The sequence below is a fragment of the Mobula birostris genome, chromosome 13, assembly GCF_030028105.1.
Source record: "Mobula birostris isolate sMobBir1 chromosome 13, sMobBir1.hap1, whole genome shotgun sequence".
Taxonomy (NCBI): domain Eukaryota; kingdom Metazoa; phylum Chordata; class Chondrichthyes; order Myliobatiformes; family Myliobatidae; genus Mobula; species Mobula birostris.
In genome coordinates, this window is record NC_092382.1 from 31064348 (window position 1) to 31092106 (window position 27759).

The 27759-nt window shown below is 48.4% G+C and overlaps 3 protein-coding genes across 3 annotated transcripts in view; 2 read left to right on the top strand and 1 right to left on the bottom strand.

Moving 5' to 3' along the window:
- LOC140207400 (uncharacterized) overlaps positions 1-25380 on the bottom strand; it is a 60157-nt gene extending 34777 nt beyond the window's left edge. Inside the window, exons 1-2 of the mRNA XM_072275931.1 lie at positions 25230-25380; positions 20163-20330 (exon numbers count right to left, since the gene is read on the bottom strand). The gene's annotated coding sequence lies outside the window, so the exon portion shown is untranslated. The remainder of the gene's footprint in view (positions 1-20162; positions 20331-25229) is intronic.
- The window catches only part of LOC140208715 (uncharacterized), a 112949-nt gene that overhangs the window by 36398 nt on the left and 48792 nt on the right, over positions 1-27759 (top strand). The gene's annotated exons all lie outside the window — the stretch shown is intronic.
- LOC140207402 (uncharacterized) lies at positions 550-27519 on the top strand. The gene is made up of 4 exons (XM_072275932.1): positions 550-1963; positions 25161-25213; positions 26672-26863; positions 27445-27519. Exons 1-4 carry the CDS (start codon positions 988-990, stop codon positions 27517-27519), a joined length of 1296 nt encoding a protein of 431 aa, XP_072132033.1. The 5' UTR covers positions 550-987.

Genomic DNA, 27759 nt, shown 5'->3' on the forward strand with positions numbered 1-27759 from the left:
AAGTGGTGCATGCAAGCACGATTTCAACATTTAAGAGGTTTGAGTAGGTGCCTGGATGGTAGGGGTATGGGAGTGGGCAGTTTAAATAGTTCAGCACAAACCAGATGGCCCAAGAACCTGAAATAATACAAAAATTCACTTTAAGTCCTTTTCACAGCTGTGCAGACCAACCATTCATCTCAGCAGGAATTTTTTTATATGGCGTTAACACTGTGGCACTTTAAGTTAATCATACGTAAAAGAAAATCCCAAATGCATGTCAAGGAAGACTATTTGTGTGATACTGTTTCAGTTACTGTGGGGCCAGGCACCCATGCTGCTCAGCAAGAGTAGGGAATAATACCAATGGAGAGAGTCAGACTGAGCCAAGTCACAGATTGGAGATGGCAGAAATGCTCCATTCTTATAGAGACAGGAAGAGCATCAGGGAATTGATGGCCATTCCAGATACCAGCACTGTGCCCATGCAGAAGATGATTTCTCTGTCCATCTTGGGTTGAATCTCACTGTTACAGTGTGATACCAGATCAAACCTTGGCAACTCAAGTAATCTCATCTGAAATGTTGTCCTACACACACTAATGGATTTTGTTATTCTTTTTACAGATTAAAAATGAGAAGGAATTTGTCCCCAGGAATCTCAAACACGACTCGCCAGTTTTGCTGTCTCTGTCTAGACATTTAAGAAAAGGAGCAAGGGATTCAATCAGCCATCCTTCCTGCTCAGAAGGTGGGGAGGGATTCACTCGTTCATTTGACCAATTGGTACACCCATTATTTTACACAGGGGAGAGGCCGATCACGTGCTCGGACAGTGGGAATGGATTTACTCGGTCATCACAACTGAAGTTACATCAGCAAGTTCACACTGGACAAGGCCATTCATCTATTCTGTGTGTGAGGAAGGATTCAGTCGGTCTTCCCACCTGTCGACACACCAGCATCTGCTGAATTTGTGGGAAAGGATTCACTCAGTCATCTGACACAATGGCTCATCAGCGTGTTTACACTGGCGAGCGGCCGTTCACCTGCTCAGACTGTGGGAAGGAATTCACTGAGTCATCCAACCTAATGGCACATCAGCGAGTTCACACTGGGGAGAAGCCGTTCACGTGCTCAGTCTGTGGGAAGAGATTCACTTGGTTATCCACACTACAGAGTCATCAGCGAGTTCACACTGGGGAGAAGCCATTCACCTGCTCAGTCTGTGGGAAGAGATTCACTGATTCATCCAACCTACAGAGACATCAGCGAGTTCACACTGGGGAGAAGCCGTTCACCTGCTCAGTCTGTGGGAAGAGATTCACTGATTCATCCACCGTACAGAGTCATCAGCGAGTTCACACTGGGGAGAAGCCGTTCACCTGTTCAGAATGTGGGAAGGGATTCACTCAGTTATCCAAACTACAGATTCATCAGCGAGTTCACACTGGGGAGAAGCCATTCACCTGCTCAGAATGTGGGAAGGGATTCACTCAGTTATCCGCCCTGCAGAGACATCAGCGAGTTCACACTGGGGAGAAGCCGTTCACCTGCTCAGTCTGTGGGAAGAGATTCACTGATTCATCCAACCTACAGAGACACCAATTAGTTCACACAGGGGAGAAGCCGTTCACCTGCTCAGTCTGTGGGAAGAGATTCACTGATTCATCCACCCTACAGAGTCATCAGCGAGTTCACACTGGGGAGAAGCCATTCACCTGCTCAGAATGTGGGAATGTATTCACTCGGTCATCCCAACTACTGGCACACCAGTCAGTTCACACTGGGGAGTGGCCGTTTACCTGCTCAGAATGTGGGAAAGGATTCACTCAATCGTCCACCCTACTGACACATCTGCGAGTTCACACTGGGGAAAAACCGTTCACCTGCTCAGTCTGTGGGAAGAGATTCACTCAGTCATCCAACCTACAGAGACATCAGCGAGTTCACACTGGGGAGAAGCCGTTCACCAGCTCAGAACGTGGGAAAGGATTCATTCAGTCATCCAAGCTACTGGCACACCAGTCAGTTCACAATGGGGAGTGGCCATTGTTATGAATCCCTAGATTTCGTTTCCTGTGGACTGTCATTTTGAGAGAGAGGGAGAGAGAGGGAGAGAGATTAAGAATGGAAATCAGTCTGACTTGCAGCTTGTTTACATCACTCACAGCTTGTTTAGTTTTAACCGAGGACACAGACACTCAGAGTCAGACTGAGATGAAGGAGGAAAAATGGAAGGATCAAAACAAGGGAACTGGTGGCCAAGGGTCACTGTAGAGAACTTTCCTATGCCCACAAGGGTGGGTTAATTATCGATTCAGCGAACATCAAATGTGAGGTTGTCACCTCATTTGATCCATACGAGTGGATCTGATTTGGGGTATCCTGTGAAGACCACTTATGTGTTAACCCTTGCCTGGGTGTGGTGTGGGAATTCACTTGAAGACGATACCCCTTGTGACAAGTCACTTTCGGTGATAATTTGTATGTGGATTTGGAACAACGATGGATAAAATCTACAGCGACTGTTCTTTCGTTTTACCACTGTGGAATTCGACAGAATTGCCTTCTCTTGACATTTACCCTGCACTACAAATATCTCTCTCTCATCACCTATTCTGTGGTTGAACTGAACTTTCATAGTTCACCATCTCAAGACTCCAAGCCTTGTTTCCCCTGAGCTCAATAGTTTGGGAGTTATATTTACACACAAGTACACATAACACTGTTAACTTTTGTTTATCTTGCTAATTACTATATTGTTAGTAGATACGAATAAAGGTAGTGGATGTAACATCAAAAACAGACTCTAAGGGTAGTCTATTGCGTCTGGCTCATTTCTAAAGCGTTACGGTTCATAACAAAATTTGGGCTTGCATCCGGGATATGAACAGATTTGAGGGCGTATTGATTAATTATCGATTTCATTGGAGAAATCCCTTTTGATTTATTTGTGTGTGGAAAATCAGCAGGAATGGATGTTGATAGATTTCTGGAAGCACCAGCCTCTGAGGCGTTAGAGGACACCAGAAGGATTGAGTTGTTGAGTATTGCTAAAAGGTTAAAACTTGCTAAGGTGAAATCGACAATGAGGAGGTCACAGATGCAGAGGATAATAGCTGAACATTATGTATCTGAGGGTGTGTTTAAAGTGGAGGAGTTGGAGGTGTTTCCTGGAAGTAAACCAAGTGAGCTTAGGCTCCCGTACAAGTTAGAAAAATTAAAGATGGAGGCTGTGGAAAGGCAGAGGCAGGTTGAGGCTGGACAGGCAGGAAAACAGCCATTACTATTCTGCCATCATCCATGCTAGTGTCCCTTTGCAATCAACTTTGGTGAGCTCTTCTCCCATGCCTTCGTAGTTCCCCTCACTCCACTAATAATGATGCATCTTCTTGTACCTTTCCCCTCTCAAAGTGCAGAGTGAATTCTAACATGTTATGATCACCAAGTCCACGTTTCCTTTACCATAAGCTTCGTAATCAAACCTGGTTCATTACACAACACCCAATCCAAAATTAACTTTTCCCTAATGGGCACAATTACAAGCTGTTCAAAAAGGCATCTCATTGGTATTTTCCAAATTCCCTCTCTTGAGATCAAACACCAACCTGATTTTCATAATCAACCTCCACCCATCCCACTCATGGACTGTTTGTCCCACTCCCATCTGGGTAGACTACGCAGCATCCTCACCAGGACTACCAGCCTCTGGGACAGCTACTTTCCCCAAGCAGTAAGGCTGATAAATATCTCTACCCACCAACCCACCCTTCCACACCACCAAACACCTCGACTTTATCATTTCCTGTCTGTCATCTTATATGCAGGCATACTTTTATTTATTATTTTATCATTTATTATTATATTGTAATTTGTCCTCTACTGTGCCTATTTTCTTGTTTATTATTTATTGTAGTGCCCTGCACTGTTTTGTGCACCTCATGCAGTCCTGTGTAGGTCTGTAGTCAAGTGTAGTTTTTGTGTTATTTTACGTAGTCTAGTGTAGCTTTGCGTTGTGTCACTTAGCCTAGTGTAGTTTTGTGTTGTTTCATGTAGCACCATGGTCCTGGAGGTATGTTGTTTTTACTGTGCACAGCAGTTTATGATCGAAATCACAATAAAAAGTGACTTGACTTGACTATACCGAGCGTCACTTTATGGACATACAATCAATCCGTGCACAGTTTACAAGCTGTGGATATATGTTTTTACTATTGTGTTTTTGTGCTGCATTGAAGCCGGAGTAATAATTATTTTGATCCCATTCATATTTGTCTGCTGGAAATGGAATTAAACTACCTTGAATCTTGAACAAACATTTCAGCAGACTGCAGCGTCACATTTCTGTCTCTCAGTGTTCCTGCGGCAGAGCGTCACCCGGTGACAATGGAGTCCACAAATCAGGGGCTCCTGTTATTGTGGCAAATCACCACCAAGTGGCAGTGTTGTCCACAAGAGGGAGAGGTTTGCAGTGATATGGAGGGGTGTAGGGGGCTGGAAGCCAACTCTGCAAGTGGGTGAAGTGCCAGACCTGCCCCAAACCACCCTCCCCACCACCAGTCAGGGCCCCAAACAGTCCTTCCACATGAGGCAACTTTTCAACATCATCACTGTTGGGGTCATCTCCTGTTTCCAGTTTTCCAGGTGTGGCCTCCTCGACATTAGTGAGACCCGATGTAGTCTCTGCATTCTGCACTCTGTCCCAATGGGATTCTGCAGATATTGGAGATGCAAAGTCACATACACAAAATGTTGGAGGAAGTCAGGAGGTCAGGTAGCTTCTACAGAGGGGGATAAATCAAAACAGAGATTTCCTGCTGAGACCCTTCATCAGGACTGGAAGTGGGGAGAAGCCGGAATAAGATGGTGCAGGGAGTGGAAAGAGTCCAAGCTGGTAGATAATAGGTGAAGTCAGGTAAGAGTGAAGGTGAGTGGGTGGGGGAGGTGGGAGATGAAGTGAGACGCTGTGAGGTGGAAGCTGGAAAATGCAAAGGGCTGAAAAGAAGGAATCTGATAGGATCGGAGAGCGGACCATGGGGAGAAAAGGAAGTAAAAGCGGAACCAGAGGGAGACGATCCGCAGTGAAGAGAGAAGTTGGGAGACAGAATGGAGGAGACGGGCGTGTGGATTGATGAAAGGAAAAGGTGGAGGTGGAAGTTAAAGATATCGATGTTCATGCCATCGAGTTGTAAACTACCCAGATGTAGTATGTGTTGTTGCTCCTTTAACCTGAGAGTGGACTCATCGTGTTAGTGAAACCGGAAGGGAGAGTGGATTAATAACTTTCCCCTGCGATCCCTATTAAATCGATCCTCTCTCACCTTAAAGTGGTGCCCACTGGTTGTTGATTCCACAAAAGTGGGGAAAAAGGGAAAAAAAACCATCGAAAACCTACATCACAATACAGGCACTTTGGCCCACAAAGTTGTGCCGAGCATGTCCCTACCTAAGAAATTACTAGGCTTACCCATAGCTCTCTATTTTTCTAAGATCCATGTACCTATCCAAAGGTCTCTTAAAATACCATATCGTGTCTGCTTCCACCACCGTTGCCGGCAGCACATTCCACACACTCACCAATCTTTGCGTTAAAAAAAAACTTACCCCTGACATCTCCTCTGTACCTACTCCCCAGCACCTTAAACCTGTGCCCTCTTGTAGCAGCCATTTCAGCCCTGGGAAAAAAACCTCTGACTATCCACACGATCAATACCTCTCATCAACTTATACACCTCTATCAGGTCACCTCTCATCCTCCGTCGCTCCAAGGAGAAAAGGCCGAGTTCACTCATCTGCTCACGTTCCCCATTTCTGTACCCTCAGGGTTTGGAACACCTGCATCATGTCAGCCTCAATCTCCTGCACTTCAAGGTGTGAAGTCCCAACCTGCCCAGCCTCTCTCCAGAACTCAGTCCCTCGAGTACCGGCAACATTCTCATAAATCTCCTCCGCACTTATTCCTGCTTGATGTCCTCTCTCCTACAGCAGAATGACCAAAACTGGATACAATAATCCAGGCACGGATACCGTAACAATACCCTAACCCTAATGCAACCTCACTAGCCTCTTCTTCAGAACATGAGCCACGAGATATGAGACAGAGGCTGCTCAGCCAATCGAGTCTGTTCCACCATTCCTTTGTGTCCAATTGATTATCTCCCTCAACCCCATTCTCCTGCCTTCTCCCCTTAATCCGTGAACATCCATTGAAAACACACTCAGTGACTTGGCCTCTGCTCCATCTGTGGCAATGAATTCCAAAGATTTACCACTCCCTGACTACAGAAATTCCTCCTCATCTCTGCTGTCAGTGGATGCTCTATACATTGAGGCCGTGGCCTCTGGTCCCAGACCCACACAGCGTAGGGTGCATCTTCTTCATAGCCACTCTGTCCAGGCCTTTCAATATTTGATAGGTTTCAATGAGATCCCCTCTCTTTCTTCTGGACCAGTGAGTACAGGGTCAAAGCCGTCTAATGCTCCTCATACGTTAACCCTGTCATTCCTGGAATCATTCTTGTGAACCTTCTCCGGACGCGCTCCAATACGAGCACATCTTTTTCTCAGATAAGGGGTCGGAAACTGGTCACAATACACCAACAGCAATCTGACCGATGTGTTATAAAGCTACAGTGTCACATCCTTGCTCTTATATGCTAACATTACCGTTTTCATCCTTAATCAACTCAATCTGCAAGCAAACCTTCAGGGGCTCCTGCTCACGGACTCCCAAGTACCTATTTCTGATTTTTGTATTTTCTCCCATTCATTTTTTTTCTCTCTGTCTTTATTCTTTCTACCAATTGTACATGACCGTACACTTGCATACACTGTATTTCATCTGCTACTTCATTGTCTGTTCTCCAAACCTATCAAAGTCCTTCTGCAGACTCCGGCTCTGCTCTAAACTACCTGTCCCGTACCTATCTTTGTATCAACTGCAAAGTTCATCACCAAGGTATCAATTCTGTCATCCATATCATTCAGATTTAATATGAAAACATGTGGTCTCAATACTGCCCCCTACGGAACACCATTAGTTACTGACAGCAAAACAGAATTGCCCACGTTATTCTGACTCTTTCTCCCTTGTCAGTCAGGCAATCTTCAACCCATACAAGTATCTTTCCTGTAATTCCATGAGCTGTGATCTTGTTCAGCAGCCTCACATTTATTCCACATCTGACTTGAGCTTCTCCTTCTCTAATGTCAGGGTGAATTTGATCATATTTAGTCACTTGCCCCTAAGGGTTCTTTGAACGTAAGTGACCTAATTAATTCCAGTTCATTACAACACCCAATCCAGAATAGCTGATCCCCAAGTGGGCTCAACCACGAGCTGCTCTAAAAAAGCATCTTGTAGGCATTCTAGGAATTCCTCCTCTTGAGAACAACACACTTAATTTTCCTTATCACCTGCATGACAATCCTCCATGACTATTGTAACATTGCCCTTTTGGCACGCATTTTTAATCTCCCATTGTCATTTGTGGACCACATACTTACAACTGATTGGAGGTCTCTATACAATTCCCATCAGGGATCTTTGTTTTCACATTTGCTGTTCCTTAATTCTACCCACAGATTCTACACCTTCCAACCCAATGCCACCTCTTTCTAATGATTTTAATTAATATTTTACCAACAGAGCCACACAACCCCACTATTAGATTGTTCTTTCAACAAACATACAAGTATCTGGGAAACAAGAGGACCTGCAGATGCTAGGAATCTAGAGAACTACACACAAAGTGCTGGAGGAGCTCAGCATGTCAGGCAGCATCTATGGATGGGAATCAACATTTCGGGCCAAGACCCTTCATCGGGACTCTTGATACCCACCTATCTGGAATATCAACAAGCAAAGAAAATAAAAAGTAGTGTGAAATAGGGAAAACCTTTGTCAAAATTTAGTTCAAGGCTTAAAAAAAACCTGCCAAACAGAGATCAATTGTTAACAAATACAACAAAGGCAATAAACACTTTCATCAATACCGACATTGACTTTTTTTTAAAATAAAAATATCTTGGTCCCATTTCAATCAGCAAAATTTACAAAGATAACTAAGAACTGAAATGATAACTTTAGAAAAGGCTATTTACACTCAAACCCACTTAGATTGGACAGAATGAGGAAGAGAAATAACACACATGAAAAAGAAATCACACAACAGTCAGATACAACTTGAAAGTAAATATTTTCATCAAAAATGAACACAATTCAGCACTCCAGGTGTGTATATGCAATTGTGATAAGTAATACAGACCAGAAACTTAAATGAGAGGCCAACTCAGAAAAATGAATAATCACTATGGAAGAAAACATTAACCAGTGGAATGAGTACGACCCTCCATGGGAGACATCCCAACGATCTGAGCAGATGAGATGTTGACAAGGAAGCATCGAGCACCTGACTGAGAGTTGGAGACCTCTTCCCAGAAACAGAGGGGTTCCTTGCAGAAATACGGGACAAGGTGGGTAACAAAAGGAAACAAACAAATGAAAATATATGAAATACAAACCAACAATGCAGCAAGTGCAGAAAATGCCAAGAGAAACCAGACACCATCCAACACATTCCAGGATCCTGCAGCAGTTTAACTCAATCTGATTACTTACACAGGTACAATCAAGTGGCAAATATCATTCACCAAAATCTTACTTCAAAATATAATCTCATGAATGACCACCATAATTTCATTGAGGCACCATAGATTCACGCCTGATTCAGTTTCAGAGTCAAAATCTTACAAATTATATAATAATCACTACATTACTACTAACAGGACAATCAATAACCATCCAGATATAATATTACAGGATAAACAAGCAGGAACAACTCCCTCAATAGATAAAACCATTCCCCGCACACACATGTTCCTCGACCAGTGGAGCACCTCACCACAGGCATTGTTTGTATCATCAGTCAGACAATGGAAAGATTTTCTCTGTCAATCAGCTTCCAAATGTTGCCACTCTGTCATTCGTTGCCACATCCCGCTGCTGATTCCCTTCTCCTCATCATACATTCTTATACCGACCATCGTCCAGAGCCCCAAACTCTGCCCTGTGCGGACCAACCTCTGGTTTCTGACCCTGAGTCCATTGAACATCCAACTAATGGTTTCCCATTCTGCTTTCAGTCTTTAGAGGAGAGTAGTGTTTTCAACAACACTGTAGAAGCAGCGAAAATGGCCCATAATGTGGAAATGAGCCCTGAATAAGGAGATTAACTCCCAATGTCATTCTTTCTCAGTCCAGAGATTTGAGGGGTGAAGAACATCTCAGACAGAACTGCAGTCAGCTCAACTTCTTCAGTCTGCAGAAAATTCAAGGGAAACCTCTTCACCCACACAGTGGTGACTGGGGCCCATCCCACAGGGAGAGTGAGAGATGAACACAACAGGGGAGGATTCAAAAGGGCTGTCGTGGAACTGAATCACTGGCTGGGTCCAGCAGGCCTGAGTACACTGGTTGTGTTATAAACACGCTAAGTACCAAAGACAGAGTTTAAAATAGAACTGATTAATTTGTCACAGATGCAGAATGTTAAACTCCAGTCCCATTAAAGGTGAATATGTAGCAGAAGAAACTCCTCCCATGCCCAGTGACCAGGGTGCAGACTGGGTGTGGTGAGCAGCAGCAATAATTGCAGAGTTCAGCACCGACAGTCACTCTCGAAATTGCATTCAGCAACAGTGATGGACAAATATCCAGCATGCAGCTTATTGAAACTTTCTCCCCAGTGTGAACCTGGCAGTATGTCACAAGTGTAACATGCTGTAAGGTTTCACTGCTAATGTAATGGCCTCTCTGCAATGGTTCACTGCTGAGGTAGTGGTTTCTCTGTAGCAGTAACATTTAGGTTATGACTAGAGATAACAGGGTTTTGGAGTACGGGGCTATCCAATGGGAGAAATGTTCTTTCTTGAGAGTCTGGAAGAGAGATTTTCATGGTCTTTTGCCAAGGAGGGATCAGAAGACGTGAATGGAGAGAGTGGGCCCTTTTTCTTTATTTTGTTTTCTTTACTAACCCTGTAGTCAAAATAAGAATTATAATTCTCAATTATTTAATCACATATTGTGTACTGCTTGTTATTTTGGGGTACTGATTTGTAACAGGGGACACATCGTGCAGCATCCACCCAAACGAGATTTCTTAAGATTGGCCGGGCCGGGAGCTATCGACCCCCACATTAAACTGCTAGTCGAAGTGAGAGTTACAAGGTTAGATGACTGAGTGAATCGCTTCCCACATTCACAGCGGTTGAACGGGTTTCCCCAGTGTGAACTCAATGATGCAAACCTGATTGATTTGGCTGAGAGATTCTCTTCCCAAAGTCCGAGCAGGAGATCTGCCTCTCCCCAGTGTGAACACACTGATGTCTCTGTAGTTGAGATGACCGAGTGAATCCCTTCCCACAGTCTGAGCAGGTGAACGGCCTCTACCCAGTGTGAGCTTGCTGGTATCTCTGTAGTTGAGATGACCGAGTGAATCCCTTCCCACAACCAAAGCAGGTGAACAGCCTCTATCCAGTGTGAGCTTGCTGGTGTCTCTGTAGGTGGATTAACTGAGTGAATCCTTTCCCACACTCTGAGCAGGTGAATGGTCTTTCCCCAGTGTGAACTCGCTGATGTACCTTAAGTTGAGATGACGAAGTGAATCCTTTCCCACAGTCTGAGCAGGTGAACGGCCTCTCACCAGTGTGAACTGACTGGTGTCTCAGTAACTGAGATGATGAAGTGAATCCCTTCCCACAGTCTGAGCAGGTGAAAGGCCTCTCCCCAGTGTGAACTCGCTGATGTACCTTTAGTTGTGATGACAGAATGAATCCCTTCCCACACACTGAGCAGGAGAACGGCCTCTCACCAGTGTGAACTGACTGGTGTCTCAGTAACTGAGATGACGAAGTGAATCCCTTCCCACAGTCTGAGCAGGTGAATGGCCTCTCCCCAGTGTGAACTCGCTGATGTACCTTCAGTTGAGATGACGAAGTGAATCCCTTCCCACAGTCCGAGCAGGTGAACAGCCACTCTCCAGTGTGAACTGACTGGTGTCTCAGTAACTGAGATGACGAAGTGAATCCCTTCCCACAATCTGAGCAGGTGAATGGCCTCTCTCCATTGTAAACTCTCTGATGCGCCTTCAAATTCGATGACAAAGTAAATCCCTTCCCACAGTCTGAGCAGGTGAACGGCCTCTCCCCAGTGTGAACTCGCTGATGTACCTTCAGTTGAGATGACTGAGTGAATCCCTTCCCACATTCCGAGCAGGTGAACGGCCTCTCCCTTGTGTGAACTCGCTGGTGAGCCATTAGGTCAGATGACCAAGTGAATCCCTTCCCACAGTCTGAGCAGGTGAACGGCCTCTCCCCAGTGTGAACTCGCTGGTGTGCCATTAGGGGGGATGACTGAGTGAATCCCTTCCCACAGTCTGTGCAGGTGAATGGCCACTCTCCAGTGTGAACTGACTGGTGTCTCAGTAGGTGAGATGCCTGAGTGAATCCCTTCCCACAGTTTGAGCAGGTGAATGGCCTCTCTCCAGTGTGAACTTGCTGATGTACCTTCAGCTGAGATGACTGAGTGAATCCCTTCCCACACACTGAACAAGTGAACGGCCTCTCCCCAGTGTGAACTCGCTGATGTACCTTCAGTTGAGATGACGAAGTGAATCCCTTCCCACAGTCTGAGCAGGTGAACGGCCTCTCCCCAGTGTGAACTCGCTGGTGAGCCATTAGGTTAGATGACCGAGTGAATCCCTTCCCACAGTCTGTGCAGGTGAACGGCCTCTCTCCAGTGTGAACTCGCTGATGTACCTTCAGTTGAGATGACGAAGTGAATCCTTTCCCACAGTCCGAGCAGGTGAACTGCCGCTCCCCGGTGTGAACTCGCTGGTGTGCCATTAGGTCAGATGACAGAGTGAATCCCTTCCCACAGTCTAAGCAGGTGAATGGCCTCTCTCCTGTGTAAAATGACGAGCGTGCCAGTCGGTCAGATGACCAAGTGAATCCCTCCCCACAGTCTGAGCAGGAAGGATAGTTGATTGAATCCCTTGCTCCACTTCTTAAATTTCTGGACAGAGACAGCAAAACCGGCGTATTGTGTTCGAGGTTCCCATAGACAAATTCCTTGTCATTTTTAACCTGTAAAAAGATTTACAAAATCCATCAATGGGTGAAGGACAACATTTCAGATGAGATCACGAGTTGTCACGGTTGGTCTGGCATCACTCTGTTTCAGCGAAATTCAACCCTAGTTGGAGACAGAAGTCATCTTCTAACTGGGCACAGTGCTGGTATCTGGAATGACCATCAAACTCTCTGATGCTCTTCCTGTCTCTATGAGAATGGGGCATTTCTGTCATCTCCAATCTGTGACCTGGCTCAGTTTGACTCTCTCCATTGGTATTATTCCCTGTTCCCATTGAATTCCATGGGTTCCTGGTCCCACAGTAACTGAAACACGAATAGCCGGCAGTGCATTCCACCATTCTCTGTGTGAAAAACCTACCCCTGTCATCCGCTCGTTATCTATTTACAAGCACCTTAAAACTATGTCCCCTCGTGTTAGCCATTTAGCCCTGGGAATAAACCTCTGGCTATCCACACAATCAATGTCCCTCATCATCTTATACATCTAAGAAAGGCTCTAAACATGAACAAGGAAATTATACACTGCTTTGAGGATTTGTTAGAAATATACAAAATTATGAGGGTATAGATAAGGTAAATGCGAGCAGCTTTTTCCACTGAGGCTGTGTGGGATGACAACCAGAGGTCATGGGTAAGTGGGGAAGGTGAAAATTTAACGGGAACATTTGGAAAAGCTCTTTACTGAAATGGTCGTGAGAGTGTGGAATGAGATGCCAGCACGTGGTGAATATGAGCTCGGTTTCACCATTTAAAGAAGTTTGGATGGGAGCCTTGATGGTTTGGGTATGGAGAGCGATGGTCCCAGTGCTGGTAGTTGCATTAGACAGATTAAATGATTTTTCGTCATTGACTAGATGGGCCAAATAGCCTGTTTGTGTACTGAACTTCTCCATGTTTCTATGACAGAGAGGCTGGTCAAACTTGTTTGGAAGGGAAAAGGTAGGAGTGACAATGGAGCAGCAATGGCTGGAGTTTCTGGGAGCAATTCAGGAGCAGAGTGATCGATACATCCCAAAGAAGTGGAAGCATTGGAAACGCAGGAGGACACAACTGTGGATGAAATGAGAAGCCAAAGCCAACATAAAAGCCAAAGAGAGGGCAAACAGAAGAGCAAAAACTATTGGGAAGCTTTCAGAAACCAACAGAAGACAACAAAAAAAAAGTCGGATGAGCTTGGGGGTGGAATTATGATATTGCAGTCATTAATGAGTCTTGGTAGCACCCAACAGTCTGAGGCATTTGGAGGAACAAAATATCCCGGGCCTCAATATCTCTTGAAAACCGAGGTTCCCTGCACCAGTTACCTTTCAACTTTTATTTTGGCAGGCATATACAAACTAGACACCCTCAAAATTTCACGTCTGAAGGCCTCCCACTTACCAAGTACTCCTTTGTCAGAAAACGCCTGTCCCAAACCACACTTGCCAGATCCTGTCTGATACCATCAAGATTGACCTTTCTCCAATTTAGAATCTCAACCCGCGGTCCAGACCTATCTTTTCCCATATTTACTTTGAATCTTATGGCATTATGATCACTAATTTCTGTCACCAGCCCTGGATCATCAGCTCATTGCACACTTCTACGTCAGGAATTCTACGTACTGATTAAGGGCACATTTGACAAACTCTACCCCATCTAGTCCTTTTACAGTATGGAGGTCCCAGTCAATATATGGAAAGTTAAAATCACTCACTGAATCAATCTTTGTTTCTTGGCATGGTCTGCGATCTCTCTACAAATTTGTTCCTCTAAATCCCTCAGACTGTTGGTTGCAACCAATTCCCAATAATGGCTACAATATCATAATTCCCTGTCCTGAGCTCATCTGGCTTTCCTATCATGCTTCTTGCATTGTGATATACACAGCTCAGCACATTCATCGCACCATGCTCAACCATTTGATTGCCGACTCTATCTGAGGTCTGAACAACATCTGACTGGTGTCAAGAGGACAAACTCTCCCTCATTGTCACAAAAACAAAGCTGATTGTGGATGACTGATGGAATGGAGACAGGCTAACCGCTATTGACATCAATGGATCTGGGGTTGAGAGGGTGAACAGCTTTAAGTTCCTCAGCATAAACATCACCGAGGATCTCACACGGTCTGTTCATACCGGCTGTGTTGTGAAAAGAGCACAACAGCACCTCCTTCACCTCAGACGGTTGAAGAAGGCTGGGATGGTGCCCCAAATCCTAAGAACTTTCTACAGGAACAGAATTGAGAACATCCTGACTGGCTGCATCACTGCCTGGTAAGGAAACTGTACTTCCCTTAATCGCAGGAACCTGCAGAGAGTGGTGCAGACAGCCCAATGCATCTGTAGATGTGAACTTCCCACTATTCAGGACATTTACAGAGAAAGGTGTGCAAAAAGAGCCCAAAGGATATTGGGGACCCAATTCACAACCACAAATCACAACCATTGGATGTTCCTGCGGCTACCATCCAGGAAACGGTACCACAGCAAAAGGACCAACAGGCTCCGGGACATCATCTTCCACCAGCCCATCAGACTGATTAATTCATGCTGATACAATTGCATAACTATGTTATATTGACTGACCTATGTACAAATTATTTATTATAATTTACTATAAATTACACATTGCTGATTTAGCTGGAGACATAATGTAAAGATTTCTACTCCTCATGTATATGAAGGATGTATGTAATAAAAGTCAATTCAATTCAATTCACCCTCTCCACTATCTGTTCTGTCATTCTGGCTCCCATTCCCCCAACAACTTATTTTAACCACATCACCCCCTACCCCCACACTAGCACTAGCAAGCCTTACCACTGGGATATTAGTCCCCTCTTGTTCTGTTCCCCTAACAAACGAATCCCCTATCACCCCTTTGACTTTCCTCTGCCAGGTAAATCCCCCCAACAGTTTCTAAAGTGGATCCACCTGTTGTTGTGTGGGATGGCCACAAGAGTACTCTGCGATGGCTATTTAACCTCATTCCCCTTCCCGACTCTCACCAAGTTTCCTGTGTCCTGCACTTCAGGTGTAACTCACCTCTCTTCATGTCATATCTATCACCCCCTCCAGCTCCTGGATGATCCGGAATTCATCCGTTTCAAGTTCCAACTCCTTAAAGTGCAGGGTTACAAGCTGCAGCTGGATGCACATCTTGTAGGTGAGGGCATCAGGGACACTGGAGGTCTCCCCACCTTCCCACCAATGTCCTCCCTAATTTGCAATGACCAGTGTGCACATAAATCTTGTATTGTGCTTTTTTTTACCCAGTGTGCACAGTGAATTTTATATAGAGTGGTATTCATTTTAACAGCTATCAAATCATTGTCAATAAGAACTTTGATTTCCTCTGGGTTTGATCGAGTCCCATCTGCATTCTCACACAACCTATGTAACAGGCCTGTAACGGGTAATGAAGGATTTTCTCACCAGAGCTTTTGCACATTGTCCATATTTGGTTTGCTTGCTGAATTACGCTTCAAAAAGTCAGATTTCCAAATATCACTCCACTTCTTCCCACTTGTAAATTCTCCAGCAACTTTTGCATGGCCACAATATACACAGGTAACACCAGTTTCTGTATTGTACATAAATATTTCCCCTGAACCCTCCTGAGGAATTGAGGATATTAAAAAAATCATTTTGATCCTATGTAACCTCTGGCTGCAAGGATAACTGGGACTGTATAGGAATTTTTGAACAAGTAAACTCTGTCTTCTGCGGTTAGCTAAGACAGGCTCATTACTGGTTCTCTGCGGCTTGCAGAGAGATGCACTGAGAGCTGATAACATTATACCTTGCACCCTCTTTAGCTGATAATATTATACATTGTATCCTCATTTGAGTAAAGAGAGGAGGACTCGCCGATAAGGACAGGAATGAACATCTCTCTGTAATTAAATCAGGGCCTTGCAAAGGGAATACCTGATAAGGACTGGACAATTTATCAATCTGTAATTAAAACCTTGATTTAGTGAACTCTCTTATCTAAGTAATTAAGAATGCTGACCAATTAAATTAGCCAACATGATTAAAACTAATAATAAGGATTGGCCTGACAATGACCAAAATCAAATGCAACAAGCTTTGACATATTATTGGGACCCGGTTTTCCAAACCATATCAACCCCAACAGGAACTAGTATTAAAGGTGAACATCTTAATTAACGAGAGCTGTATAACTCATCTCCTTCTACCTTAGGCTACAAATTTATCAATCACCCCTGCTGTGGGCACTTTCTGGAGGTCCAAGATCCGTATGCAGCACGACCGCTGGACTAAGTGTGTAAATGTAGGACCGGGCTATGTTGAAAAATAAATATGCGAGGTTTTCTAAAATTGACTCCTTCTACCTTAGGCCAAGAACTTATCAATCACCCCTCGTGCTCACCGCTCTACAGCTACCCCGAGTTCTGGCTATTACTAAATGTGCGGCCCACAGCCACATGTCTGACCGGGTCACTAAAGGCAACGCTTTAGCAGATTAGACAGTGAAAAGTGCAGCACAATCCTCGGTAGTTGTAGTCCCCTCGGGTTCCCGTCAAGCAACCCTCTGTGACTGAAGCAGAACGGGTTTGCCAGACATGCGGGAGGTACGTACTTTTCAGGGGGACGCCTCTGAGGAGGAGCTCAAACTGTGGTCCCAGATGGGGTGTCGGAAAGACCCCGACCCAGGTTTTCAGATCACCCCAGTGGGACAGGTTTGTGTTCCTACACAGTTTTTACCAATATTGGTCGATTATATACATAATTGTACACACCTGGAAAAGGAGGGAATGGTCGGTAACCTGTACCCTGCACACCGGGTACGACTCCCTTGACAGGTGAATCTTTCTCGTGTCTACAAGTTGATTTTATTGTATTGCCTAGAGTATATTGCTATAGGTACTCCTTAGTTATTATAGATGTGTTTAGTAGATGGATTGAAGCTATTCCAACTACCAATAATACTGGTATGACTGTTGTGAAGGTATTATTATGGGAAATAATTCCCAGGTACTGAGAAACTGAGAGATACTGAGCTCTGACAATGGCCCACGCTTTGTGGTGAAAGTAGATAAAGAGACATGTAACAACATGTAACAACTTGGCTATCCAGCAACAATTCTACTGTGTACACAACCCACGGCCCACTGGCATTGTGGAAAGAGCCAATGGCACTCTGAAGAGTAAATTGGCCAAACTAACGGTGGAGACTGGACTCACTTGGTTGAAGGTTCTACCGTTAGCCCTGTTCCACATGAGGGTTACCCCACAGGGGAAAACAGGGTTGTCACCAGCTGAAATCATTTATGGACGGCCCATGAGGACACCCTGGGGACCAAGACCTTGGGTACCATTGTTCCCAGTAAGTCTACCAGCAAAATTCAATATGCATACCCTAGGGGAAGAGATGGGGAAATATACATGCAAACTAACCAAAATTTTCCAAGCATTACATTCACAGGTACGACAGGCTTACAAGGAAGAGAACTACCCCGCAGAGAGGAGTTACTATCTCACCCTAGAACCTGGGGATTTTGTCCTGATTAAGAACTGGGATCGAGGGAAACTCGAACCTCGGTGGAGAGGACCATATCAGGAGTTACTGACCACTCCCACGGCTGTGAAACTGAAGGGGCAATCTCGGTGGATACATCGAACAGACTACAAACATGTTACTAAAGGAACTGAGCAGAAGGACTCTCTCGGACTAAAGGAAGATGTATTGGTTGATAGTGGCATTTGTGTTTATGTCTTTCAGAGGGCTCACCCCAGCATCCGGGGGCCCCCGTGTTAACACCTTTCTGTCTCTGTGTCACACGTATGCCAAACAGGTAGAACTAGGTGTCTGCTGGGTTTGTGTCACAATTCCACAGCATGGTAAAACTATGATTACAATGTCAGAAATCCCGCTCAACCAGAGTGAGGAACTCTCAGCCTGGGCTTTCTCAAATAACACCCGGGGAAGAGAGGTGAGGAACTGTGGTCCAGTCAGAGATGACTGTGGCTGTCAGTGTTTTGAGGGATGGTATCTCAGGCCTCCACCAAACAGAAGTTCCTATACTGGGAAACATGCATCCTGGCCATACTTGCAGGTGCTCAGCATTGCAGAGAAGAATAACGAAGACTGAACAACTTTGGATGATCACTTTTCTCTCCTATGGAGTAGCCAGGAATTCACGAGAGATAATCAATTTGGCTACAGCACTTGAGGAGCTGGCCACAATACTGCAGGGGCCCTGACAGAAACACAGGCCCAAGGAACAAAAATATCCACTGAAATTATTGCAATTTGGCAAACAGTCCTACAGAATCGTATGGCTTTAGATTTTATCCCAGCTGAGAAAGGGGGAACCTGTGCTATTATTGACACAGAATGCTGCACTTATTTCCCTAATGAGCCTACTAACATTACATCCCTCTCTGGCCGAGGAGACTGCAGCATTAAGTAGGGCAGGATTTACATGGGGTCACCAAAGGGTCGAAATGGGGGTCTTCAAAGGCCTGTTCGGTAATATGTGGGGCATGATATTGCATTATGGCCTAATAGTTGTAGATATCATTGTTATAATTACTGTTGTACACTGTTTTTACCCACTGATAAGTCAATGCTGTATTCGGTTGCTTTCTCTGTAAAACATTACTGCTTTGATCATCATGTAATGGTCAAAAGGAGATCATTGTGGACTTCAGGCATGGCGGGAGTCACACTCACGTCCCCATCTACAACAACGGATCTGTAATGGAGCGTGTATCAAGCTTCAAATTCCTTGGTGTCCACATTTCCGCAGATCTCACCTGGTCCCTGAACTCCTCCATCCTGATCAAAAAGGCGCAACTCGCCTTTATTTCCTGCGCAGCATGAAGAAAGCTCACCTCTGTCCCAGGATATTGACGGACTTTTACCGCTGTACCATTGAGAGCATACTCAACAACTGCATCTCAGTGTGGTATGGCAATTGTCCCGTATCGGACTGCAAAGCACTCCAGTGTGTGATGAAAACTGCACAGCGGATTATCGGCACCCACTTGCCCACCATTGAGAACATCTACCATAAACGCTGCCTGGGCAGGGCGAAACACATTATCAAGGATGCATCTCACCCTAACCATGGACTTTTTACTCTCCTCCCATCCAGTAGGCGCTACAGGAGCCTCCGCTCCCGCACCAGCAGGCACAGGAAGAGCTTCTTCCCTGAGGCTGTGACCCTGCTGAACCTCACATCACAGCACTAAGCAGTATTGCACCCATATTGTACTGTCTCAGTACTTTTATATTTGTGTGCTGTAGCACTTTTTTAATTCACAGTTATTTTGTAAGTAACACTATTCTTTGCATTTCTGGTCAGATGCTAAATGCATTTCATTGGCTTTGTATTTGTACTCAGCACAATGACAATAAAGTTGAATCTAATGATAAGATATGTTAAAGGATTAACTCTTTGTTAAACAATAGCAGCCTGTTTTTCTGAAAGAAACTGCTGATGGTCAACAGATGTGCTAAGCCACGCTGAGCCACATTTCTCCTTGAGGGTGGCTAGCTGGGGTTTCAGGATGCTTATCTCCTTGTGCACTCATGTGTAGAGATAGGACAGATTCAGTCTGTTGTGTGTGTGTAAGCCATTATGACTATTTTGTAATTTGTCTTTAGCAAATAACTTTGGCTCCAGCCTGTCTTGTGTGGGGGGTATCTGGACGGATATATCTGTGGTGTAAGGGGAATTGTTAGTCAGTTAGTGGATTGGGCAGAACAGTCATACACTGTTCCTGTTTGAGCGGCTAACTGAGTAAGGCCAAAGTGCGTGGAATAAAGAGTTTGTACTTACACGGTCTCTGAGAGACTTTATCTGGATTCGACTTCCACAGAATGGGAGTGGTATTAAAGGGCTGGGCTGCTGGAAGCACATTACCAGACCTGGAGTGATTGCAGCTGGGTCTGACAGAGGCATAACTGGTTCTTCTGGGCACATTCAGTCTCACACCAACTATTTCCTGCCTTCCTTTGTACAGGTACGCAATGTCTAAAGGACCAGTGTTTGAGTAAATGAGACTCACCAAACTTTCTCCTGACTGAATCACTGGATTCTCTGAGTCAGATGGGTGCTCTCCAGTTGATGCTCTCAACCCTCGGGCTGGTTCACTTGTTGCTGTTCCCTCATCTTCAGTCGTGGTTCGCTTCCAGTTGGGGTTTTTCTTCCAATAAATCTCTCACCGCAGGTCTAACTTTAACATGAAAGACAATGAAGCACATTAACAATAAAAAGGAAAAACAAACATTTCTGCTTAACGTTACTAAGAACAAAACTCACTGAAACTTGCCCCTCACATCTCCTCTGACCTTAAATGTATTCGACTTTTCAACCTCTTTGAATCGTCTGTCCACTCCATCTGTTCCTCTCATAATCTTATAAACGTCCATCCAGTCTCAGGCCAGCCTGTTCCACTCTGGAGAAAACAACCCAAGTTTGTCCAGCCTCTCATTACAGCTCATGCCCTCTAACCCAGGCTAACCTCTTCTGCGCCCTCTCCAAAGCCCCGTCATCCTTCCCAGAGTGGGGTGATCAGAACTGTATGAAACACTCCGGATGTGGCCTGACTGGAGTTTTATAAAGCTGCAACACAACTTCCTGACGTTTGAACTCAATGCATCAACTAATGAAGACAACCACGCCATTTGCCTTCTTAACCACCTGATCAATCTGTGCAGTCTCTCTCAGGGAGCAATGAACTTGGAGTCTAAGATCCCTCTGATCATCAACACTGTTCAGGGTTTTGCATTTAACAGCGTACTGTCTCAGACATTCAACCTACCGAGCTGCCAAGGTGATCGTCACTAATCACATCTCACTGAGTTGTCTCAGGTCCTGTTGAGTTTATTGCCAAGTGCACAAGTACGGGAAGGTACAGGAACAGAGAAACACTGACTTGCAGCAGCATCACAGGCAAGTACATTCAGATAACACACAGAACACAAATTATACGATTCTGTGTCAGTAACCATCTATAAATATGTTTTATGCCATTAACAATAAATAAAACACATTGTGCCTTGATCAGTATTGAAATATGCATTTTGTGTCAATAACAGACTTGGAAATGTTGAATTTGGCCCCTATCTCCATTCCTCCTGTCGCCCACAACCAGCTCCGTTGTTTCTGTCACCGGGAGGCAGAGGTTGTTTCCTTGAGTCGGGGTGATGACTCCTTCTCTGCCGGCTGACCTATTATTATTGGAGATGAGACCGGTCAGTCAGCGGATTTAACCTGCAGATTGGAGCTGTGGGTGGCGACACGGTCATGGGTGAACACACGGAGAGTGAAGGGGACAGGGTGTGTGTGTGTCACGGGTGAACACACGGAGAGTGAAGGGGACAGGGTGTGTGTGTGTGTGTGTGTGTCACGGGTGAACACACGGAGAGTGAAGGGGACAGGGTGTGTGTGTGTGTGTGTGTGTGTCACGGGTGAACACACGGAGAGTGAAGGGGACAGGGTGTGTGTGTGTGTCACGGGTGAACACACGGAGAGTGAAGGGGACAGGGTGTGTGTGTGTGTCACGGGTGAACACACGGAGAGTGAAGGGGACAGGGTGTGTGTGTGTGTCACGGGTGAACACACGGAGAGTGAAGGGGACAGGGTGTGTGTGTGTGTCACGGGTGAACACACGGAGAGTGAAGGGGACAGGGTGTGTGTGTGTGTGTGTGTCACGGGTGAACACACGGAGGGTGAAGGGGACAGGGTGTGTGTGTGTCACGGGTGAACACACGGAGAGTGAAGGGGACAGGGTGTGTGTGTGTGTGTGTCACGGGTGAACACACGGAGAGCGAAGGGGACAGGGTGTGTGTGTGTGTCACGGGTGAACACACGGAGAGTGAAGGGGACAGGGTGTGTGTGTGTGTCACGGGTGAACACACGGAGAGTGAAGGGGACAGGGTGTGTGTGTGTGTCACGGGTGAACACACGGAGAGTGAAGGGGACAGGGTGTGTGTGTGTGTGTCACGGGTGAACACACGGAGAGTGAAGGGGACCGGGTGTGTGTGTGTGTCATGGGTGAACACACGGAGAGTGAAGGGGACAGGGTGTGTGTGTGTGTCACGGGTGAACACACGGAGAGTGAAGGGGACAGGGTGTGTGTGTGTGTGTGTCACGGGTGAACACACGGAGAGTGAAGGGGACAGGGTGTGTGTGTGTGTGTGTCACGGGTGAACACACGGAGAGTGAAGGGGACAGGGTGTGTGTGTGTGTGTGTCACGGGTGAACACACGGAGAGTGAAGGGGACAGGGTGTGTGTGTGTGTGTGTGTCACGGGTGAACACACTGAGAGTGAAGGGGACAGGGTGTATGTGTGTCACGGGTGAACACACGGAGAGTGAAGGGGACAGGGTGTGTGTGTGTCACGGGTGAACACACGGAGAGTGAAGGGGACAGGGGGTGTGTGTGTGTCACGGGTGAACACACGGAGAGTGAAGGGGACAGGGTGTGTGTGTGTGTGTGTGTCACGGGTGAACACACGGAGAGTGAAGGGGACAGGGTGTGTGTGTGTGTCTCACGGGTGAACACACGGAGAGTGAAGGGGACAGTGTGCGTGTGTGTGTGTCACGGGTGAACACACGGAGAGTGAAGGGGACAGGGTGTGTGTGTGTGTCACGGGTGAACACACGGAGAGTGAAGGGGACAGGGTGTGTGTGTGTGTCACGGGTGAACACACGGAGAGTGAAGGGGACGGTGTGTGTGTGTGTGTCACGGGTGAACACACGGTGAGTGAAGGGGACAGGGTGTGTGTGTGTCACGGGTGAACACACGGAGAGTGAAGGGGACAGGGTGTGTGTGTGTGTCACGGGTGAACACACGGAGAGTGAAGGGGACAGGGTGTGTGTGTGTGTGTCACGGGTGAACACACGGAGAGTGAAGGGGACCGGGTGTGTGTGTGTGTCACGGGTGAACACACGGAGAGTGAAGGGGACAGGGTGTGTGTGTGTGTGTGTCACGGGTGAACACACGGAGAGTGAAGGGGACAGGGTGTGTGTGTGTCACGGGTGAACACACGGAGAGTGAAGGGGACAGGGTGTGTGTGTGTCACGGGTGAACACACGGAGAGTGAAGGGGACAGGGGGTGTGTGTGTGTGTCACGGGTGAACACACGGAGAGTGAAGGGGACAGGGGGTGTGTGTGTGTCACGGGTGAACACACGGAGAGTGAAGGGGACAGGGTGTGTGTGTGTGTGTGTGTCACGGGTGAACACACGGAGAGTGAAGGGGACAGGGTGTGTGTGTGTGTCTCACGGGTGAACACACGGAGAGTGAAGGGGACAGTGTGCGTGTGTGTGTGTCACGGGTGAACACACGGAGAGTGAAGGGGACAGGGTGTGTGTGTGTGTCACGGGTGAACAGACGGAGAGTGAAGGGGACAGGGTGTGTGTGTGTGTCACGGGTGAACACACGGAGAGTGAAGGGGACAGGGTGTGTGTGTGTGTCACGGGTGAACACACAGAGAGTGAAGGGGACAGGGTGTGTGTGTGTGTCACGGGTGAACACACGGAGAGTGAAGGGGACAGGGTGTGTGTGTGTGTCACGGGTGAACACGCGGAGAGTGAAGGGGACAGGGTGTGTGTGTGTGTGTGTGTCACGGGTGAACACACGGAGAGTGAAGGCGACAGGGGGTGTGTCACGGTCACGGGTGAACACACGGAGAGTGAAGGGGACAGGGTGTGTGTGTGTCACGGGTGAACACACGGAGAGTGAAGGGGACAAGGGTGTGTGTGTGTGTCACGGGTGAACACACGGAGAGTGAAGGGGACAGGGTGTGTGTGTGTGTCACGGGTGAACACACGGAGAGTGAAGGGGACAGGGTGTGTGTGTGTGTCACGGGTGAACACACGGAGAGTGAAGGGGACAGGGTGTGTGTGTGTGTCACGGGTGAACACACGGAGAGTGAAGGGGACAGGGTGTGTGTGTGTGTGTGTCACGGGTGAACACACGGAGAGTGAAGGGGACAGGGTGTGTGTGTGTGTCACGGGTGAACACACGGAGAGTGAAGGGGACAGGGTGTGTGTGTGTGTCACGGGTGAACACACGGAGAGTGAAGGGGACAGGGTGTGTGTGTGTCACGGGTGAACACACGGAGAGTGAAGGGGACAGGGTGTGTGTGTGTGTGTCATGGGTGAACACACGGAGAGTGAAGGGGACAGGGTGTGTGTGTGTCACGGGTGAACACACGGAGAGTGAAGGGGACAGGGTGTGTGTGTGTGTGTCACGGGTGAACACACGGAGAGTGAAGGGGACAGGGGTGTGTGTGTGTGTGTCACGGGTGAACACACGGAGAATGAAGGGGACAGGGTGTGTGTGTGTGTCACGGGTGAACACACGGAGAGTGAAGGGGACAGGGTGTGTGTGTGTGTGTGTCACGGGTGAACACACGGAGAGTGAAGGGGACAGGGTGTGTGTGTGTGTGTCACGGGTGAACACACGGAGAGTGAAGGGGACAGGGTGTGTGTCACGGTCACGGGTGAACACACGGAGAGTGAAGGGGACAGGGTGTGTGTGTGTCACGGGTGAACACACGGAGAGTGAAGGGGACAGGGTGTGTGTGTGTGTGTCACGGGTGAACACACGGAGAGTGAAGGGGACAGGGTGTGTGTGTGTGTGTCACGGGTGAACACACGGAGAGTGAAGGGGACAGGGTGTGTGTGTGTGTGTCACGGGTGAACACACGGAGAGTGAAGGGGACAGGGTGTGTGTGTGTGTGTGTCACGGGTGAACACACGGAGAGTGAAGGGGACAGGGGGTGTGTGTGTGTCACGGGTGAACACACGGAGAGTGAAGGGGACAGGGTGTGTGTGTGTGTGTCACGGGTGAACACACGGAGAGTGAAGGGGACAGGGGGTGTGTGTGTGTGTGTGTGACGGGTGAACACACGGAGAGTGAAGGGGACAGGGTGTGTGTGTGTGTGTCACGGGTGAACACACGGAGAGTGAAGGGGACAGGGTGTGTGTGTGTGCCGGGGGTCGGAGAGACAGAGTTGAGGGAGCCACTCTGACCACCTGCCGGACATCTGACAGGATCCAGACACGCAAGGCCGGGTGAAGGCCCAGGTCTCCGAGTTCACGCCTTCGTACGTCTCCTCCTACCTCTCGGCGATACATCAGACTCCGGCCGCAGGAGACGCTTCACAAACGCCCCCGGCTTCCCTCGGATGGAAATGGAAATAAATCAGAAAGCGGACATTTACTTTGGGGTTTGTTCCGCTTTCACGGAGAAATCGGCGCCGAAGCGGAAGACGGAACCAGTGGGGTTACCGCCCTCTCCGCTGGTCCGCTTCTGCTATTGGGTCTAACCAGTGATTGACATTCCTTTTCACCAATGGCAATAGCGCAGCTCCTGGAGCGTTGGTTTTCAGCGGTGGGGAGCTCCTACGCCGGTGGCGCTGAGGAGGAGCTCCGACACTGGTGGCGCTGTGGGGAGCTCCGACCACTGGAGGCGCTGTGGGGAGCTCCGACCACTGGAGGCGCTGTGGGGAGCTCCGACCACTGGAGGCGCTGTGGGGAGCTCCGACACTGGTGGCGCTGAGGGGAGCTCCGACCACTGGAGGCGCCGTGGGGAGCTCCGACCCCGGTGGCGCTGAGGAGGAGCTCCTACGCCGGTGGCGCTGTGGCGAGCTCCGACACCGGTGGCGCTGAGGGGAGCTCCGACCACTGGAGGCGCTGTGGGGAGCTCCGACCACTGGAGGCGCTGTGGGGAGCTCCGACACCGGTGGCGCTGTGGGGAGCTCCGACACCGGTGGCGCCGTGGGGAGCTCCGACACTGGTGGCACTGTGGCGAGCTCCGACACCGGAAGCGCTGAGGAGGAGCTCCGACACCGGAGGCGCTGAGGAGGAGCTCCGACACCGGAGGCGCCATGGGGAGCTCCGACCCCGGTGGCGCCGTGGGGAGCTCCGACCCCGGTGGCGCCGTGGGGAGCTCCGACCCCGGTGGCGCCGTGGGGAGCTCCGACCACGGGTGGTGCTGTGAGGAGCTCCGACCCCGGTGGCGCTGTGGGGAGCTCCGACCCCGGTGGCGCTGTGGGGAGCTCCGACCCCGGTGGCGCTGTGGAGGAGCTCCGACCCCGGTGGCGCTGTGGAGGAGCTCCGCCACCGGAGGCGCTGTGGGGAGCTCCGACACTGGAGGCGCTGTGAGGAGCTCCGACACTGGTGGCGCTGTGGGGAGCTCCGACCACTGGTGGCGCCGTGGGGAGCTCCGACACTGGAGGCGCTGTGGAGGAGCTCCGACCCCGGTGGCGCTGTGGAGGAGCTCCGACCCCGGTGGCGCTGTGGGGAGCTCCGACCACTGGTGGCGCCGTGGGGAGCTCCGACACTGGAGGCGCTGTGGGGAGCTCCAGCCACCGGTGGCGCTGTGGGGAGCTCCGACACCGGTGGCGCTGTGGGGAGCTCCGACACCGGTGGCGCTGTGGAGGAGCTCCGACCCCGGTGGCGCTGTGGAGGAGCTCCGACACCGGTGGCGATGTGCAGACCTCCGACCACGGGTGGTGCTGCGGCGAACCTCCCGCTAAACGCAGTCGTTGTGCCGACCGCAGCCGTCGCCGGCGGTGAGGAAGGACCGATCCCGCTTTTGTGTAAGTTGGGGGCTGACTGCAGTGCGAAAGGGCCGGGACCGAGTTCTGCTGGACGGCTGGAGGCTCCGGGCTCTCCGGTCCCGCAGCCCCGATTTTAGCTTTGCACCCGAGCCCGGGTGGTGGGATCAGTTGTTGTTCCCAGGCTGGGAGAGGGTTTGGGGCGAAGGGTATCTGTCTGTGTGTGGGTAGAGGTTATGGGTGGACTGTGGGTGTGGGGTGAGTGGAGGGAAGGGTGTGGGACCGTAGTCGGGTGGGGTTGCTGTTGTGAGGAACTGGGATGATCGGACGTTCCGTGACCCGGGTCGGTCAAATAAAGTTGTCAACGGGAGGATCTGCTCCGTTGTATCGGACGCTCGGGCATCCTTTCAATGAGCAACAATCTCTTTTCAAATTCATCACTGTCTAATCTTGCTGTTAACATCGTGTTTGTTACAAAACCCCAGAGTCTGGGAACAGCTGTCACAGTCATGGGCTGTTGGTGCAGACTGGGATGGCGGTGGAGCGTCAGTGACCTCTGTATCAGAGAAGGACACGGGTTTGTACAGCCGCTTGTGAGATATAAATGTCCTTACAGTGGATTCGGATCTGGTGGGATATCTGGAGTTTGGAAGGGGAAAGGGAGAAAGGAAGGGGCTGAAGTGGGAGAGTTTTAAGCAGCGAAACATAGTCCGGGGTGGAGGAGTACAGGAGCTGTCTGAGAGATCGTTTTAATTGTTTTTTATATAATCTCACAGATGGTGACCGAGGAGAAGCTTTTTGAGGGAGGATACCCAGAGATCAGCAGGTCACACAAGGTATTAAGAGAATGACAGTGATGTGATGTCCTGTGTCATGAGTATAGACAGTCATCTCAAGTGAGGAGTGTGTGTGGAGATGCAGTTCCACTGGGATCAGGGAAGTGTCCATCTATCTGGCTGAGTGTACAATCTTTGGGATTCACTGCCCCGAGGGTGTGAAGGCTGGGTGCATCTGAGGTGGAGAGAGATAAGTATTTAAGAGAGTGAGGGGGATGGCCACGAAAGTACAGGTCAGAAACGGCCGTGTTAAAC

Bases quoted from the DNA above. Each gene is read 5' to 3' on its own strand.
- LOC140207402 (XM_072275932.1), top strand. From the start codon at position 988: ATGGCTCATCAGCGTGTTTACACTGGCGAGCGGCCGTTCACCTGCTCA. The intron at 1,964-25,160 runs GTGGGAAAGGAT...GACATCTGACAG, and splicing joins GCCGTTCACCAGCTCAGAAC to GATCCAGACACGCAAGGCCG. The intron at 26,864-27,444 runs GTTTGGGGCGAA...ATAATCTCACAG, and splicing joins TGTTCCCAGGCTGGGAGAGG to ATGGTGACCGAGGAGAAGCT.